This window comes from Eumetopias jubatus, unplaced genomic scaffold, assembly GCF_037043125.1.
Source record: "Eumetopias jubatus isolate StellerSeaLion01/CBP00866 unplaced genomic scaffold, mEumJub1_p1.0 scaffold_2, whole genome shotgun sequence".
Taxonomy (NCBI): domain Eukaryota; kingdom Metazoa; phylum Chordata; class Mammalia; order Carnivora; family Otariidae; genus Eumetopias; species Eumetopias jubatus.
Window position 1 is genome coordinate 126318206 of NW_028274808.1, and position 17562 is coordinate 126335767.

The 17562-nt window shown below is 34.8% G+C and overlaps 1 protein-coding gene across 1 annotated transcript in view; it reads right to left on the reverse strand.

Moving 5' to 3' along the window:
* GRID2 (glutamate ionotropic receptor delta type subunit 2) overlaps window positions 1–17562 on the reverse strand; it is a 1398327-nt gene that overhangs the window by 223042 nt on the left and 1157723 nt on the right. The window contains exon 12 of the mRNA XM_028117832.2: window positions 9641–9779. Within this exon, the coding sequence (XP_027973633.1) occupies window positions 9641–9779 (139 nt within the window). The remainder of the gene's footprint in view (window positions 1–9640; window positions 9780–17562) is intronic.

Here is a 17562-nt window from a genome sequence, read left to right on the forward strand (position 1 = left end):
AGCAATCCTGAGGATTCTGCAGCACTGCTCTGAGAAAATGGCAATCTTCATCTGAAAAAGCAGCCCAGGAAGCTACCCACAGATCTGTTCTTTATCTTCTCAATGACTTGCCATGATCTGGGGCATCTGGCGATTTTTAAACTCTGTCCCTAGTTTAAAAGATCAGGGGTTGAGAAATAGGGGCTGTGGTAGGGGTGTGTGTAGTGAATGTGTGTGTGTGTGTGTGTGTGTGTGTGTGTGTAGGAGTGGAGGAGAAAGTCATTAAAAATAAATTGACTATCTTTAGATGACAGGAGCTTGCAGAGCAACTAAGAGGATCAGAGAACTAATGGGGTCAAAGAGACACTTAGCAGAGGGTGGAGGTCAGCCCATCAAGATTGCTGGTGCGATGGAGAGGACAGGGAGAGAAAGCTGAGACAAGAGAAACAGAAAGCAAGAAAAAAAGAAGATATGGCAAACCAAAAGTTTCCTTTCAGTTCTGCCTTATAATCTAGGATTTCTTTTATAAAAATGATACGTGAATATATTGTTATCTGTTATCTCAGACTTCGTTTAATAAGATATCTCCTTTGTGTAGTTGATAGAGAATGGTACAGTTGAAGGGTGCATTGAAAATAACTTAATCCAAACTGTGGAACAAAAATTTGTGCAGTGAGAGGAGGAATGGATCACATTTTTAAAGACAGAAAGCTAAGGTACAAAGTAAACTCGCCTTATTCTTTAATAGCAAGAACAAGGCTTGAACCCTTGAACTAGGTCTCCAGCCTCCTTCAGAATTGTTCTGCCCGACAGCCCTGCCTGCCGATCTCATTGTCACTACTTCTCTCACATACTCTTCGTACATTAGTTTCACAAACACAGGCCCCATACTCCAACTAGCTCTTCTGAAATGACTCAACCAAGTACTCCTGAGTATAGGGCTTTTATCATATCCACATACTGGTGGTAGATAGAATTTATTGATTCAGCTGATTTCAGGTAAGGAAGGAAAACAAGAAATAAAGAGGAGACAGGAATGTATGTTTTCCAATTTCTTAATAGGTTTCTGGGTTGAGATGATGAAGGCTGGGGTGATAAAAGAGCAAAGGACTTGACTTGCTTAGAATAATTGCTTGTCAAGAAGAAGATCATGTTAGGGGTTGTGGGCACTTATTAGTTTGGCGAAGTTTTCATCTCGGTGAGCTCAGTGTAAATAAGAGCCTATAGCAATGCTAATATAGCCCTGTTCCTGGGAGTCACAAATAAAGTGGGAGACAACTTTTAATTAAATGCTCACTGAAGGGTGGCTTTGAAAAACACTGAGAGTTTTTATTTTTTTCAAAAAGAGAGAAAATCAGGGCCTATAATATCTAGATGGCTATATGTTTATAAAACATCCATCACTGCAGTACTTAAGTGCTTTGACAAGTAAGCCATTTCAACACCGAACAATATAGAGGAAGGAGATGAATGTCTTCCTCCGTCTGTGGTGTCTGTGTACGCTGAAGCTAAGCCTATACAATTCTGTACTAAACTGAAACATGAAAGTGGTATGAATCAGGCCCAGCTCACTTCAGCGACCTTGATTTTGGCTGTTCCTAATAGAGTGTGCAATCCCCTGCTGAGAGCTATCAAGTAGCCTCCCACTGGAAGCCTGAAGTGGGTGAGACACTAAGAAAACCTCGAAGGCATACCAGTTGGGGGCTCCTTCTCTTATTCTGGAATAACGGCGCAAAAAATGGCTTTCAGATTTCTTCCGGATTTGTTATGAGGTATACAAACAGGTCGTGAGGTTCCACAGTCTCAGGCCAGATTCTAAGAAACCCCTTTCTGGTTCATTATTTACTGACTACTTACCTGTAACCAACTATGTACTCAGTAAGTTACTACATAAGGCGCCGTGCTGATGCAAAGGTGATAAAACCACGCTCAAAAATATACATTTTAATTGAGAAGGTAAAATGAGCAGAATACTGCCCCAGCACTTAGTAATTCGGGGTGTAAGCCAGGTAGATGCTACGTGGTTTAAAAAAAAGAGACCCTGAATCTAGTTATGAACACCACGGGGAAGGCTACACAGAGGAAGCAGCATTTGAGCTGTGCTAGGAGAGGGCAAATTGAAGAGGAGCTAAAAGAGAAAACTTGCTTAACAAACAGATGTCCTGACCCAGGGTTGGTGCAGTCACTGTCAGTAGCAGATTGACCATAGACATGGTTACTCAAGCTAAGGTGAGACAACAGTGAATTATTCAGTCAAGTTCTTATTTATATTTACATTTGGATAAGGCTTCCTGACAGCCAGTGTTTTTTGGGTTTTTTGTTTGTTTGTTTTTTCCTTCTTCTTCTTTTTCTTCTTTTTTTTAATGTTTGGGGGCTTGGAGGATTAAATGGCGTGACACAAAGACCACACCCAGGAAGAGGGACTAGGAGGAATGTCTGTGGCAGCTGTGCCTGAAGCAAGAGCAGTAACAACAAGGAGCTTCGAGGTCTAAGGGAGCTGGTAGAAGGAATAATTGAGTGTATGGAATTGTGGACAAAACAATAAAAATGATAGTGATAAGCACCACCGAAAAGGGTGGAGGGAAGAACAGTCCAAGGAATCCACGTGACCTCCTAGCGAAGAAGCAGAAAAATGGAAGCAAATGTACAGTGTATTCAGGAACTGTGCTGTTATTTATGTCTCTTTGTTTCCCATTTATTCTTTACATCAAACCTATGAAGTTGAACCCATTATCTTTTTACCCTTAGGGAAAATAAGGCTTAAAATGATTATGGAAAATGACAAGATCATTCAGCTAATAAGTGGCAAAGGATTTGAAAGCAGATTTATTTAAATTCATGGTCTCCTGTGCCTGTTTCTAGGATACCACGTAACTTAGAAATATCTGAAATTAACTTAGCTAAATATAATTCAGCCATTGATTCTTTCCTGAAGAACTCTGTATTTTTCAGAAAACTTACAGTGACCCTTATGGTTTTCATTCACTCATTTATTCATTTGTTTATTTATTTCATTTGATAAAGGTTTGGTGTATTTGCTAATTGTAATGATATGGTCCACTGATTAGGACAAGGTTTCTAGTGCCAGATTGCCCGGGTTTACTATCCTAGCTTTTGGTTTATCATCTTCACAATGGAGATGAAAACAATATAGTTCTCATGGGGCTATTATAAGGATTAAATGAGAAAATCTAAGCAAAGCATTTAGGAAAGTGTCTGTCATATAGCAAGCACCCAGTAATGTTAGCCGCTGTTACTATTAATACTATGCGCCAGGCATTCTGGGACACACTAAGGGCACAAATGTGAATATGGCATGGCCCTTGCCTTTGAAGAATTTATACTCTCAAAGAAAAGACACATGTATATTGGCTAATTGCGCTTGTGCAAATGGATGCTGTGGAAGAGAAGGGAGTTCTGGGTCATTTCAGGGAAAGGGGACAGCATGTAAGCTCCATGGAAGTATGAAAGTCCTCCAAGAGTGGCTTAACTGGAGCAGGAACAAGTGTGAGAATGGATTACAGATGGTGCCAGTAGAGAAATGAGGCTGGGTCAGCTTTTGAAGGATTCACTATGCTTGGCTAAGGAGTTGCACTTTATTTTGATTGGATGTAGTAATAATGGAGGTTTCCAAACCAATTTAAAGGATGGAGGAAGGCAAACATTTGGACTCCACACTCGGGATCATAAGCCTGAATGAGAAGAGAATGAGATAGAGGGGAGTAATAGTTGAAGCAAGAGAAAAGAGAGTAAGAAGTGAAACAGTAGGCAGGGAGACTTGGGATCGTACCCCTGGGCATTTATGCCAGAGAAATGAAAGCATATCTGTACAAAAACAGAAATGCTCATAAATGCCCTAAGCAACTTTATTTGTAATAGCCAAAAACTTGGAATCAACAAAAATTCCATGCAGTAGGTAAACTGTTAAACAAACCGGTACATCCATACCAGAGATTACTACTCGGCAATAAAAAGCAATGAACTATTGATGCATGCAATAACTTGGATAGATCTCAAGGGCATTATGCTGAGAGGGGGGGGAAAAGGGGGCTATTTCAAAAGGCCACATAGTGTATGATTCAACTTACATAGCACTCTTGAAAGGATAAAAATCACAGGAATAAAGGACATAATAGTTATTTTTTTAAAAGATTTTATTTATTTATTTGACAGAGAGAGACACAGCGAGAGAGGGAACACAAGCAGGGGGAGTGGGAGAGGGAGAAGCAGGCTTCCCGCCGAGCAGGGAGCCCGATGCGGGGCTCGATCCCAGGACTCTGGGATCATGACCTGAGCCGAAGGCAAACGACTGAGCCACCCTGGTGCCCCAACGACCTAACAGTTATTATTAGGGGTTGGGGAGGGTGAGGAAGAAGTAATGTAGAATGAGGGAGATATTTGTAATGATAAGATAGTTTTATATCTATTGCAGTGGTGGTTATACATTCTGTACATGTAATAAAATGGCATAGAGCTATTTGCATACATTGTATCCATGTCAATTTCCTTGTTTTGATATTGGACTATAATTACTTAAGATGTAACCATGGGGCGGGGGGGGGGTGGGGTGGGGGAGAAACTAGGGGAAGGGTACATGGGACCTCACTATGCTCTAACTTCACAACTTCCTGTGTATATATAATTACTTCAAAATAAACTGTTAAAAGCTTGTTTAAAAATTAACAGAACATATTGCAATATGGCAAGTTATGGATTATTAACACTTTGTCCTTCAAAATTTACAGTATTTTCCTATTTTCTCAATATAGCCCTGTATTACTTCGAAAATGCATTAAATTTACTGAAAATAAGTCTGACTTATTTTTCGATGGCTTAAGGCTAAAAATAAATAACAGGCAGGATAAAATCCATGAATAGCAGACACTGAGATGCAACTTTTCTGCAAAATTGCATCTGAAAAGTCATCCAATCAGAGTGATTTCTAGAATTTTCTCACATTAGTAACTCTCTTCTTCCCTACCTGTTTAGTTACAAGGTAGTTAACCACATTTTCTCTTTAAAAAAATAAACTAAGTCAATATTCCTGCATCTGCTATAAATGTAACTGTTAGCCTAGTTTCTCAAGCCACATTTCTCTTAAATTCCCTTAAGCCTTTGGTATTTTCAAATTAAACAGCCCTGAAACAAGAAGATATGTGATTCAGGTTTATATTAAATAGAAACCTACTAGTTTCCATACACTTCTACATTTTTTCTCTCCCACCCAAGCTCTTCTCCACAGATAAAGCTGTCTTTCTTCAATGATGTCACTCTCCAGGAAAATTTCCAAATTCTTCAACAAGCTTTATCATGCTCTTCAGGATTTGGTTCCACTTTCCTTTTCTATTTCATTTCCTGTCACTCTCACATCTCCCATCTCAATCCAGGAAGGAAGGAAATTAACAGATTTTGATCATCTGCCCTTTGCTAGACACTCTCCTAGGAATTTCATACCTCTCTTGCTTTTGCAAATATTCTTCAGCCCTTCAGTTTTTTGAAATTCGTCTTTCAAGATCAAACTCTCAGATGAGACTTCTGTGATGCCTGATAGTTTTTTTTTACCTTTCTCCTCCCCCTCTTCTCCAAATTATTGAATTAAATCACTCCTTTCCTGTGTTCACACAGCATTTCACAAATAAACCTATCATAGCTTCTATGTCATTAAATTTTACACTGCTATGTCTCTAAATTGTGACTCAGGGATAATATCTAAATATCTTTTTAGATTCAATACCTAATATGATGTTTAAATATATATATATATACACACACACACACACACACACATATATATGTTCAGTTGAATTAAATGAATGAAGCTAATATATTTATTTAGTTTTTATAGTTAGAAATCCCTCCATTTCCAAAAAGCAGGATTGTAATGCTCTTTTTGAATAGTAACTTGCTAAAGATAGTTACATAGTTTTGTGCCGGCAAAGGAAAGAAAGAAAGAATTTCATTAGAGAGCTCCTGCCTGTTCTACGCATTCTCTCTGTACCTGACCTGATGACAGACTTAGATTTCTTTTTTCTTTTTTTTTTTTTTTTTGGCTCTCAGATTATAAATTTCCTGACCCCTGAGGAAGGGTAGGCTCTTTTTTATTTTTTTAATGTTTTTTTTAAATTTTATTTTATTATGTTATGTTAATCACTACACATTACATCATTAGTTTTTGATGTAGTGTTCCATGATTCATTGTTTGTGTATAACACCCAGTGCTCTATGCAGTACGTACCCTCTTTAATACCCATCACCAGGCTAACCCATCCCCCCACCCCCCTCCCCTCTACACCCTCAGTTTGTTTCTCAGAGTCCATAGTCTCTCATGGTTCATCTCCTCCGATTTCCCCCCCTTCATTTTTCCTTTCCTCCTATCGTCTTCTTCTTCTTTTTTTTTTTCAACATATAATATATTGTTGATATCAACAGTCTTACACAATTCACAGTGCTCATCATAGCACATACCCTCCCCATTGTCTAGACAGACTTAGATTTCTAAGTCCAGGGCTATCTCATAGTCTATTGTGTGGCACTGAGAAAAACGATTGTTCAATGTTTTTTTTCTTTTCCAAATGTGAGCAAATGTGGACACAAAAGTCCTATTATTGGTATGCTAATGAAAAAGGAGTCTGCTCCAGTGATAGGATGGAATATGGATCTCTTTTTGCATATACTTGGAAAGAAATTTATCCCAAATTAGTTTATTCAGTGACTACATGAAGTCAATATTTGTTTAGTCCAACCTCAAACATTATGGTGACTGAATGCTTTAAACATAAAAATATGGTGGGAGTTTGGGATCTCTTTGAATAGACCCAAGCTTACTTACAGCCCCAGGAAATGAAAGACCTCAGTTTTCACCACCAAAGACCAATCTGATTCTAAAGTTATTAATGACTATAACTGTACAACTGTGATTTCCTTCATAGCTCTTTTCACCTTGTATATGAAAGAAGTAGGTTTTTGAAAATCGCATCACAACAAAGACTAATGGAACTAATGTTCATGATGTTATTACCCAGTGTTTACTCTGAAATTACCTTCAAAACTTCACATGCTCCATATCACCATTGCCAATTTTAGCCTGGTTACCAGTAGGAAAAAAGTACATTCCATTTGCTAGGTATCTAAAGCAATTAGCTACCTGTTGTTACCATTCGATCACAATGAACAAGTCCAAATGTCATTAGAGTTTTGTAGAAATTGCATAATTTTTTCCTTTAGAAATTGAGCTGTCTACCTCAATATTACCCACCCCAACTGTATCATCAGCTGTCATATGAAATCATATCAAGCAGCAGAACAGAGTTATCATTGAAGGGGTATAAAATTAAACTTGGGAATTACCTTTTCAGGGAAAATTCACTTTCAAAATTTTAATTAATGGCAAGTGCCAACTAGCAGGTTAGATGTGGATAAATATCTAATTTTGAAAAAGGGGTAAATTTTGTAAAATATATTCAGTTCCTCAAGAATAAATCTATTGGATTTCTCTTACCAAACTCTAAGAGTTTCTGTCAACTATCTATTCAGAAGTAGCAGCTTTTCCCCTTCCTCTCACTGACTTCCCTCTATCTCTGTCCCTCTGGGTCTGGAGAAGCAATTTTGGGAATGAACATGTGGCTGGTATATGTATGCCAATAACATGGCAAAAATGAGCTGAAAAAGGTGTATTGACAAGCATTGCTTCATTTAGTGATGAGCAAATCATGAATAGAAATGATTAAGGAGCATGACATTGGATGGTATTGTGGGTTTTGTCTGTCTAAGAAAAATTAAACTTGGAATTTTCCAAGAAAGTTTGACATTAGTTGCAAACGGAACTTTAAATGTTTCCAAGAAACACTGCCAGCAATTATGGTTACCAATGCAGCTGAGGCATGAAATTAGAAGATATCTTTAAGTTTGGGGAGAGAATCAGGCTTCTCTTAACTCCTTTGGCTCTGATTTTTCCCCTTTCAAAATTAGTCTAGTGATAAGATTAGAAGGAAGGGAGATTGATTATACCCACTGTTGACTTTTAATAATGTGAGCTGGCATTAGAAAGAAATAATTTTTTAAGAAATGAAGGCTCAGTTATTGTGGATTGTGGAACTATACTCGTGGGAAACATCATGTGAAATTACCATCTTTTTTCTATTAGGTTTTAGCTTTAGAGAAACCTTATGGGTGTAAAAATTTGATAGAGGCTTCTCCTCCCACTGCTAATGCATAAAAGTCAAGATACAAACTAATGCTGGCAAAGTTGGTAGTGACTACATAGTCAGATACACACACACACCATGAGGTCTGCAACCCCAGGGAAGCAGATTAGACAAACAAAACTGTAAAAACCATCACTAGATGAGGAAAAATTTCAGTGGCTAAGACCATGGATTGGTATCGGATTGACATAGGTTAGACTTCCAGCTCTGACACTATTGGCTATATGATTTTGAGAATTTAACTTGCAAACTTCTGTTTCTTCATCTACTTTCAATAACTGGATGAAATAATTAACTGTCTGTTATGATTATTAGTTGAATTTGGGGGTTTCAGTGTATACCACAGGTAATTGAAAAAATATATCCTACTTCTTTATAGATCATTAATTCTTGATTTTATTTTTAGTATTGTGTTATAATAGTTTTGTGGCTATTAATGGACTTCATTTACAAATTTTTCTAAAGGGAAGAATAACTCTTATGTTTTCCTTTGAGAATGAATTAAATCCCTAATGAATTTCTTAACAAATTTAATTATTCATAATTTTGAATTGTCAGTTTTTTGGAGAACGAATGTTCTTCAACTCTGAGACAATTCACACTGTCTCATTTTTGGATGAATAAAACATTTTCAGGAAATTGTTTCTGAAAACAATATACAGAACATTATGTTCTAATAAGGCAGAAGTTGTACTGTGGTGCTGATCGTATGGCCTGAAACCACAAAAGCAGAACTGGCGGGGTTAGATCATAGGTCTTTGGACACTTGGGGCTCGTGAGAGTGGCTTTCATGAACTGAGACATTGACTTAGGTAACTTTTAGGATTTAAGTAAGTGCACCATAGTTGGTGAAAACTTGCCACCACTGCAGCTGAACAAGCAGCAGTAATAATGACCACAGTAGCTATGACATTAGCTACAATGTAATGAAGAGACAAAGAGAATGTGGTTTTCTCTCTTTAGAGATTCTTTTATCTCTCTCCTTCTTCCCGTGTCCTTCTCTCTCTCTCTCTTTCTCTTTCTCTCTCTTTCCCTACCTGTCATCTATCAATCATCTAATGTCTATCCAACTATTTACTCAGACAGTGCATAATGGGGCAGACTCAAGATAAAAACTGGTATTGTCAAACTTGAAATGTATATATATTTTAGTATGACTCTTTTTCCTTCCTTTTTACAATGTTGCCCAAACATTGTCATACTTTGTGGAAGCTAAAACACTGAATATGTGTTTTTCTTCCAGGAAAATGTAGGAAGCAACATTAAAATCACACCCAGAATTTTATTTTATAAAAAGTGTTCTACTAATACAGTGATAATTGCATATCACAAAACTAAGCCTTTATTCAAAAGGAGGATGTAAATTTATTATCAGATACCTCATACTTATTTAAATAGCTTTGGCTATTCTTGTCATTCCTCATGCTTTGTGGCTACTGGAATCTTTGTCTACTTACTGGATGGAGGTTTCAATGCGGGTAATAGTGAGGAAAGCAGCAAGATTTGCTGTGTAAGATGAGATGACAATCAATGCAAACAACCACCAAGCCCCCATCATCATTCGAGTAGCCAGAGTCGTGTATGGGACCTCTCCACCTGTGGAAAGAAGCAAATAGAATAAAAGAACATCAACAAGTATTTATTGAGAATCTGAGGTCATACACAATCAATACCAAATTAACTTTTAAGTTAATTTTTAAGTACTGAAAAATCTTTTGACCTAACATCAGCATGGATTTCTGTGTTTTGGTTGTTTCTTACTTCATATTTAATTCCCTTTTATGATGCTATGTAAGACCAAGCCAAAAAGAAGCATGATACATATTTAGTATAACTTGTTTCAGTAATACTTCTTCTAACTTCTTGTTCAACCTTAGAATTAATTATCCTCTTATTATAACCACAGATAGCTACTTTATTTCCAAATGCTTCATTATTCAGTAGTTAGGTGATATTAATACTATTATGCCCATATTTAATAAAACTTTTCAGATTTCTACTTCAATAAATAATATTGAAAATTATTTTTTGGTTAATTTCCCTAGAATCATAGGTTACTTATATATATATGTATATATATTATATGTATATTTATATATGTATATATATTGTATATATTGTATATTGTATATATGTATATATAGTATATTGTATTTATATATGTATATATTATATATATTATGTATATATCTTATATATTTATATATGTATATATTGTATATATTGTATATATGTATATATATTGTATATTGTATTTATATATGTACATATTATATATATATACTTTATATACATTATATTTTATAATATATATATATAAAGTAATTATATATATATTAATGTCACATCTTCTTTATTCATCTGTTGATGGACACTGGGTTGCTTCTATATCTTGGCTATTGTAAATAATGCTGCAGTGAACATAGGGGTACATATACCTTTTTTAAAATTAATTTTTAAAAATTCCAGTATAACTAACATATAGTGTTATATTAGCTTCAGGTGTATGATAGAGTGATTCAACAATTCTATACATTACTCAGTGCTCATCATGATAAATGTACTGTTAATCCCCTTCACCAATTTCACCCATTTCCCCACCCACCTCCCCCTATAAACCATCAGTTTGTTCTGTATAGTTAAGAGTTTGTTTCTTAGTTTGTCTCTCTCATTTTTTTTTCTTTTGCTTGTTTGTTTTGTTTCTTAAATTCTACATATGAGTGAAATGATATGGTATCTGTCTTTCTCTGATTGACTTATTTCACTTAGCATTATTCTCTCTAGCTTCATCCATGTTGTTGCAAATGGAAAGACTTCATTCTTTTTTATGGCTGAGTAATATTCCATTATATATGCCACTTCTTCTTTATCCATATCTCAATGGGCACATCAACACTTTCTTTAAATGTAAACAGATTAAATTTTCCAATTAAAAGACAAAGAATAGATGAATGGATTAAAAAATATCAAGATCCAACAATATGCTATCTACAGAAGACTTACTTTAGTATTAAAGATACATATAATGAAAATGAAGGAAAAAAGAATATTTCAAGCAACATTGATAACAACAATAACAAAAAGCAGGGACAGCTGTACTTATTTCAGACAAAATAGACTTTAAACTAAAAATGATAAAAATAGACAAAGAAGGTCATTATGTAATGATAAGGGGGGTCAACATGTCAAGAAAATGTAACAATTACAAATATTTATGTGCCCAGCACTGGAACAATTAAATATATAAAGCAGAGACTAACAGAGTTAAAGAGAAATAAACAGTAATACAGTAATAGGTGAGGACTTCAATATCGCTCTCTTAACAATGGATAGATCATTTGGACAGAGAATCAATAAGGAAACAGTGAACTTGAAAAACACTGTAGGCTAAATGGACCTAACAGAGATAAACTAAACATTTTATCCAAACAGTAGTTATACATTCTTCTCAAGTGCACACAAAACATTTTCTACAGTAGAGCATATATTAGAACACAAAACCAGTCTTAGAAAATTTAGAAAGTTTAAAATTATACCAAGTATTTTCTCTGACCACAATGGCATGAAACTAGAAATCAGTAACAAGAGGAAAGCTGGGAAGTCATGAACACATGGAAGTTAAGCAACACTCTTGAACAACCAATGAATTAAAGAAGAGATTAAAGGAGAAATAAAAAAGGTTTCTTGACACAAATGAAAGTGGAAATATAATATACCAGAGCTTGTGGAATACAGCAAAAACAGTTCTAAGAGGCAAGTTCATAGCCATAAACACCTGTATTAAGGAGCAAGAGGAATCCCAAATAAACAACCTAACTTTATGCCATAAGAAACTAGAAGAAGAAGAAGAAACTGAGCCCAAAATTAGTAGAAGAAAGAAAAGAATAAATATTAGAGCAGAAATAAATCAAATATATAACAGAAAAACAATTGAAAAGATTAACCAAACTAAAAGTTGATTCTTTGGAAAGATAAACTGAATTGACAAACCCTTAACTAGAATAAACAAGGAAAAAAAAGAAAGAACTCAAATCAATATAACTATAAATAAAAAGGAGACATTGTAACTGATACCAGAGAAATTCATAGGATCATAAGAGGCTACTATGAACAACTATTCACCAACAAACTGGACAACCTAGAAGAAATGGAAAAATTCTGAGAAATGTGTATAATTTTCCAAGACTGAGTCAGGAAGAAATACAAAATCTGAATACACCATTTACTAATAAGGAGATTGAGTCAATAATAAAATATCTCCTACCAAAGTAGAGCCCAGGACCAGATTGCTTCACTGGTGAATTTTACCAAACATTTAAAGAATTAACAACAATCTTCAAACTCTTCCAAAAAAAACAGAAGAGGAGGAAATCCTCTCAACCTTATTTTAGGAAGCCAGCATTATCTTGCACCAAAACCAGGAAAGGACACCAATGGAAAGGAAAACCATAGGCCAATATCCCTAATGAATACAGATGCAAAAATTCTCAATAAAATTGTAACAAACCAAATACAGCAGCACATTAAAAAGAATCATTCACCAAGAAAAGTGGAATTTATCCCTGGAATGTAAGGATGGTTCAACATATGCAAACCAACAAATGTGATACAAGACATTAATGGAATGAAAGAAAATACTCATATAATTATCTCAATAGATACAGAGATGCATTTGAGAAAATTCAACATCTATTCATGATAAAAATTCAACACATTAAGCACAGAAGGAACATATCTCAACATAATAAAGACCATATATGACAAGCTTACAGCTAACATCATACTGAATGGTCAAAGGTAGAAGGCTTTTTCTCTGAAATTGGGAACAAGATAAAGGTGCCCACTCTCATTACTCCTTGTCAACATAATATTAGAAGTCCTAGCTAGAGCAATCAGGCAAGGCAAAGAAATAAAAGGTATCAAAATTGGAAAGGTAGAAGAAAAATTGTCTCTATTTGCAGATGACACGATTTTATATATAGAAAATCCTAAAGATTCAACCAAAAACCATTAGATCTAATCAATGACTTCAGTAAAGTTGCAGGACACAACATTAAAATATGAAAATCAGTAGCATTTCTATACATTAACAAAAAATTTCCTAAAAAAAAAAAAAGAAATCAATTTCATTTACAATAGCCTCAAAAAGAGTAAAATACTTAGGAGTAAATTTAATTAAAGAGGTGAAAGAGCTCTACTCTGAAAAATACAAGACATTGATGAAAGAAATCAAAGAAGACACAAAAAAATGGAAAGGTATCCTATGTTCATGGATTAGAATTAATATTGTTAAAATGTCAGTACTATGGAAGTCCATCTATAGATTCAATGCAATTTCTAGCAAGATTCCAATAGCATTTTTTAAAGAAGTAGGAAAAGCACATTTAAAATTTATATCAAACCACAAAAGACCCCAAATAGCCAAAGCAATCCTGAGAAGAACAAAGCAGGAGGCATCACACTTCCTGATTTCAAGCTGTACTACAAAACCACAGTCATCAAAACAGTGTGGTACTGGCATAAAAACAGACAGACCAATGAACAGACTTGAGAGCCCAGAAATAAACTTATGCATGTACAGTCAACTAATATTTGACAAGGGAGCAAAAACACTCAATGGAAAAAAACATATTCTCTCAATAAGTCGTGCTAGAATAATTGGATATTCACATGCAAAAGAATGAAATGACTAGGGGTGCCTGGTGGCTCAGTCAGTTAAGCATCTGCCTTCGGCTCAGGTCATGATCCCGGGGTCCTGGGATCAAGCTCTGCTTCGGGCTCCTTGCTCAGTGGGGAGACTGCTTCTCCCTCTCCCTCTGCCTACAGCTCCCCCTGCTTGTGCTCTCTTTCTCGCTATCTCTATCTCTCTCTGTCAAATAAATAAATAAAATCTTTAAAAAAAGAAAGAATGAAATGACTATATCTTACACCACTCACAAAAATTAACTTGAAATTGGTTAAAGACTTAAATGTAATACCTGAAACCATGAAACTCCTAGAAAAAACTTAGAAATAAAGTTCCTTGACATGGGTCTTGTTAATTTTTAGATATGACACCTAAAGCACAGGCAACAAAGTCAAAGATAAACAAGTGGGACTACATCAAATTAAAAAGCTTCTACACAGCAAAATCAACCATCAATAAAGTGAAACTTACAAAATGTAAAAAAATTTTAAACCAAACATCTTATAAGGGTTCTTGTAAAAATATATAAAGAAGTCATTCAACTTGATAACAAAAATATAACCCAATTAATAACTGGGCAAAGGACCTGAAGAGACGTTTCTCCAAAGATGTATGAAAGGCCAATAGGTACACGAAAAGATGTTCAACATCACTAGTCCTTAGGGAAATTCAAACGAAAACCACAATGAGATAATTACCTCATGCATGTTAGTATGGCCATCATCAAAAAGATAAGAGTTAACAAATACTGGTGAGGATGTGGAGGAAAAGGAACCCTCCTGCACTGTTGGGGGAATTGCAAATTGGTGCAGCCACTATGGAAAACAGTATGGAGGCTCCTCAAATAATTAAAAGCAAAATTATCATAAGATCCAGGAATACCATTTCAGGGAATATACCCAAAGGAAATGAAAATTACTAACTTGAGAAGATATCTACACCCCTAGGTTCACAGCAATGTTATTTACAATAGCCAAGACATGGAAACAATCTAAGTGTCCACTAATGGATGGATGGGTAAGGAAGTTGTGAGATACATATATATATATCTCACATAAATATATATATATATATCTCATATATATATATATATCTCACATATATATATATATATATATAAAATACCTACAATAGAATATTATTTATCCACAAAAAATGAGGAAATCCTACCATTTGCGACAACATGGATGGAATCTGAAGGCATTATGTTAAGTGAAATAAGTGAGACAGAGAAAGACAAATACTATATGATCTCACTTATATGTGGAATGTAAAAAAAAAAACAAAACTCATATAAAAATACATCAGACTTGTGGTGACCAGAGGCACAGGGTGGTGGGAGGGGGAACTGGAAGAAGTTGGTCAAATGTACAAATTTCCAATTATAAGATAAATAAGTACTAGAGATATAATATACAACATAACTACGGCAAACACTAATGAATCATACAAAAAAAGTTGAGAGTTCATCTTAAAAGATCTCATCAGAAGAATGTTCTTTTTCTTGTATCTATATGAGAAGATGCACATTAGCTAAACATACTGTGATAATCATTTCACAATATGTGTGAATCAATCCATCATGTTGTATGCTTTAAACTTATACAGTGATGTGTGTCAATTATTTTTCAATAAAACTAAAAAAAAATGGTCATCGGAATTCATTACATCAGCACTATAAAGTAGAGAAATCCTATAATCATTTTGGTAGATGCAGAAAAGGCACAGATAAAATTTAACATTAGTCTTTAAACAAACAAATAAACCTAGAAATAATCCAGTAAACTAGAAATAAAAGAATTGTTCTTAGTTTCACAAAGAGAATTTTCAGGAAACCTGTAGCAAACATCATTCTTATTAATAAAATAAATATATATATATTTTTAAAGATTTTATTTTCTTGAGAGAGAGGTAGAGAGAGAGCCAGAGACAGCACAAGCAGGGGGAGGGGCAGAGGCAGAGGTAGAAGCAGACTCCCCGCTGAGCATGGAGACCGATGGGGGGCTCAATCCCAGGACCCTGGGATCATGACCTGAGCCAAAGGCAGACGCTTAACTGACTGAGCCACCCAGGTGCCCCAAAATAAGTATTTTTTAGAGATTCTGTTAAAGGCTACAAGTTGTTACCACTTGTATTCAATTGAAGGTACACAGTGTACTGCAACAGCCAAACAGTATCAACAACAATAAAAAAAAGAAAAAAATACTTAAGAATTGGAAAAAAATGAAATAGAAGATACGGATTGGAGCTGGTAGGAATATGTATGTAGAAAAGTCAAGATAGGGTAAATACTAAATAGGGTAAATTACTAAAATAAATGTTTGTTACCAGTTTACTATGGTACAGACTCAATATTCAAAAATCAATCAGATATGTATACCAGCAACAAAACCTTAAAACATGAAATTAAAAATATATACCATTTGCAACAGCATTGAAAATACCTAGGAATAAAGATGTAAAAGACCTCTACATGAATAAACTTTCTTGACTGAAGTATTAAATAAATGGATGGGTATATCATGTTTATTGATTTAAAGACTCAATATTATGAAGATATAAAGTCTTTTCAAATTGATCCATAGATTAACTGAATTACCAATCCAAAATCCCCAGGTTCTTTTTGTGAGAGAGACAGAAAGAGAGAGAGTGAAATGCTGAATGTAAAATTTATATGAAATTGCAAAAGGATAAAAATAGCCAAGACAATGTTCAAGAAAAAGAAAAAGCTGACTGTAGTCAGCTGCAGTCAGCTGGTCTAGTTATAGCTGTATACAGTGATTAAGGCAGCGTGGTATTTATACAAGGATAGACATTATCAATGAAAATTATCCTTGTATACATAGACACTTGATTTATGCCCAGCTGGTGCAGCAATATATAGAGAAAGGGAGATCTTTTCAGTAAGTACTACTAGGTCAATTTGGATATACATGTAAAAAATAGTAAAACTTTTCTCCTAATTTACAACATACACAGAAATCAATACCAAATGGCTTATATATAAATATATAAAATATAAACAGTAAAACTTCTGAAAATAAGAGAACGTATCTAATATATCCACAAGATCAGGTGGCAAAAGATTTCTTGAACAGAGTACAAAAGATTGATAGATTTGACTACAGTAACACTTTGTAGTTCAAAAGACACCACTAAGAGTGAACATAAGTCACAGTAGAAGATATTTCCCATACACATATCTAACAAAAATAACTTCTTTAAATCAGTAAGAATAAAATAGACAGTAATTAGAAAAATGGGCAAGAGTCTTCACAAAAGAAGACAAATGGCAATCAAGGTGAAAACATGGCAACCTCATTAATTATTAGGTTTATGCAAACTAAAAGAAAAATGGAATACTACTACAGAACCACCAGAATGATTAAAGTAAATAAATAGACAATATTAATTGTTGGCAAGGATGTGGAGTCACCAGAGTACTATTGTTGGGATCGTAAATTGATTCAATCATTTTGATAAACAATTTGGCAGCATCTCTGAAAACTACCATATGCTTTTCTTAAGACTCAGCAATTCCACTCTTTAGGTATATACCCTAAAGAGGAATATGTGTACCCAGAGACAAGCACAGAAAACGTTCATAGCAACATTATCCATAACAGCCTCAAACTGGAAATAGCCTAGACACTCTTTGAGAGTAGAATGAATAAATAAATTACATTATATTCA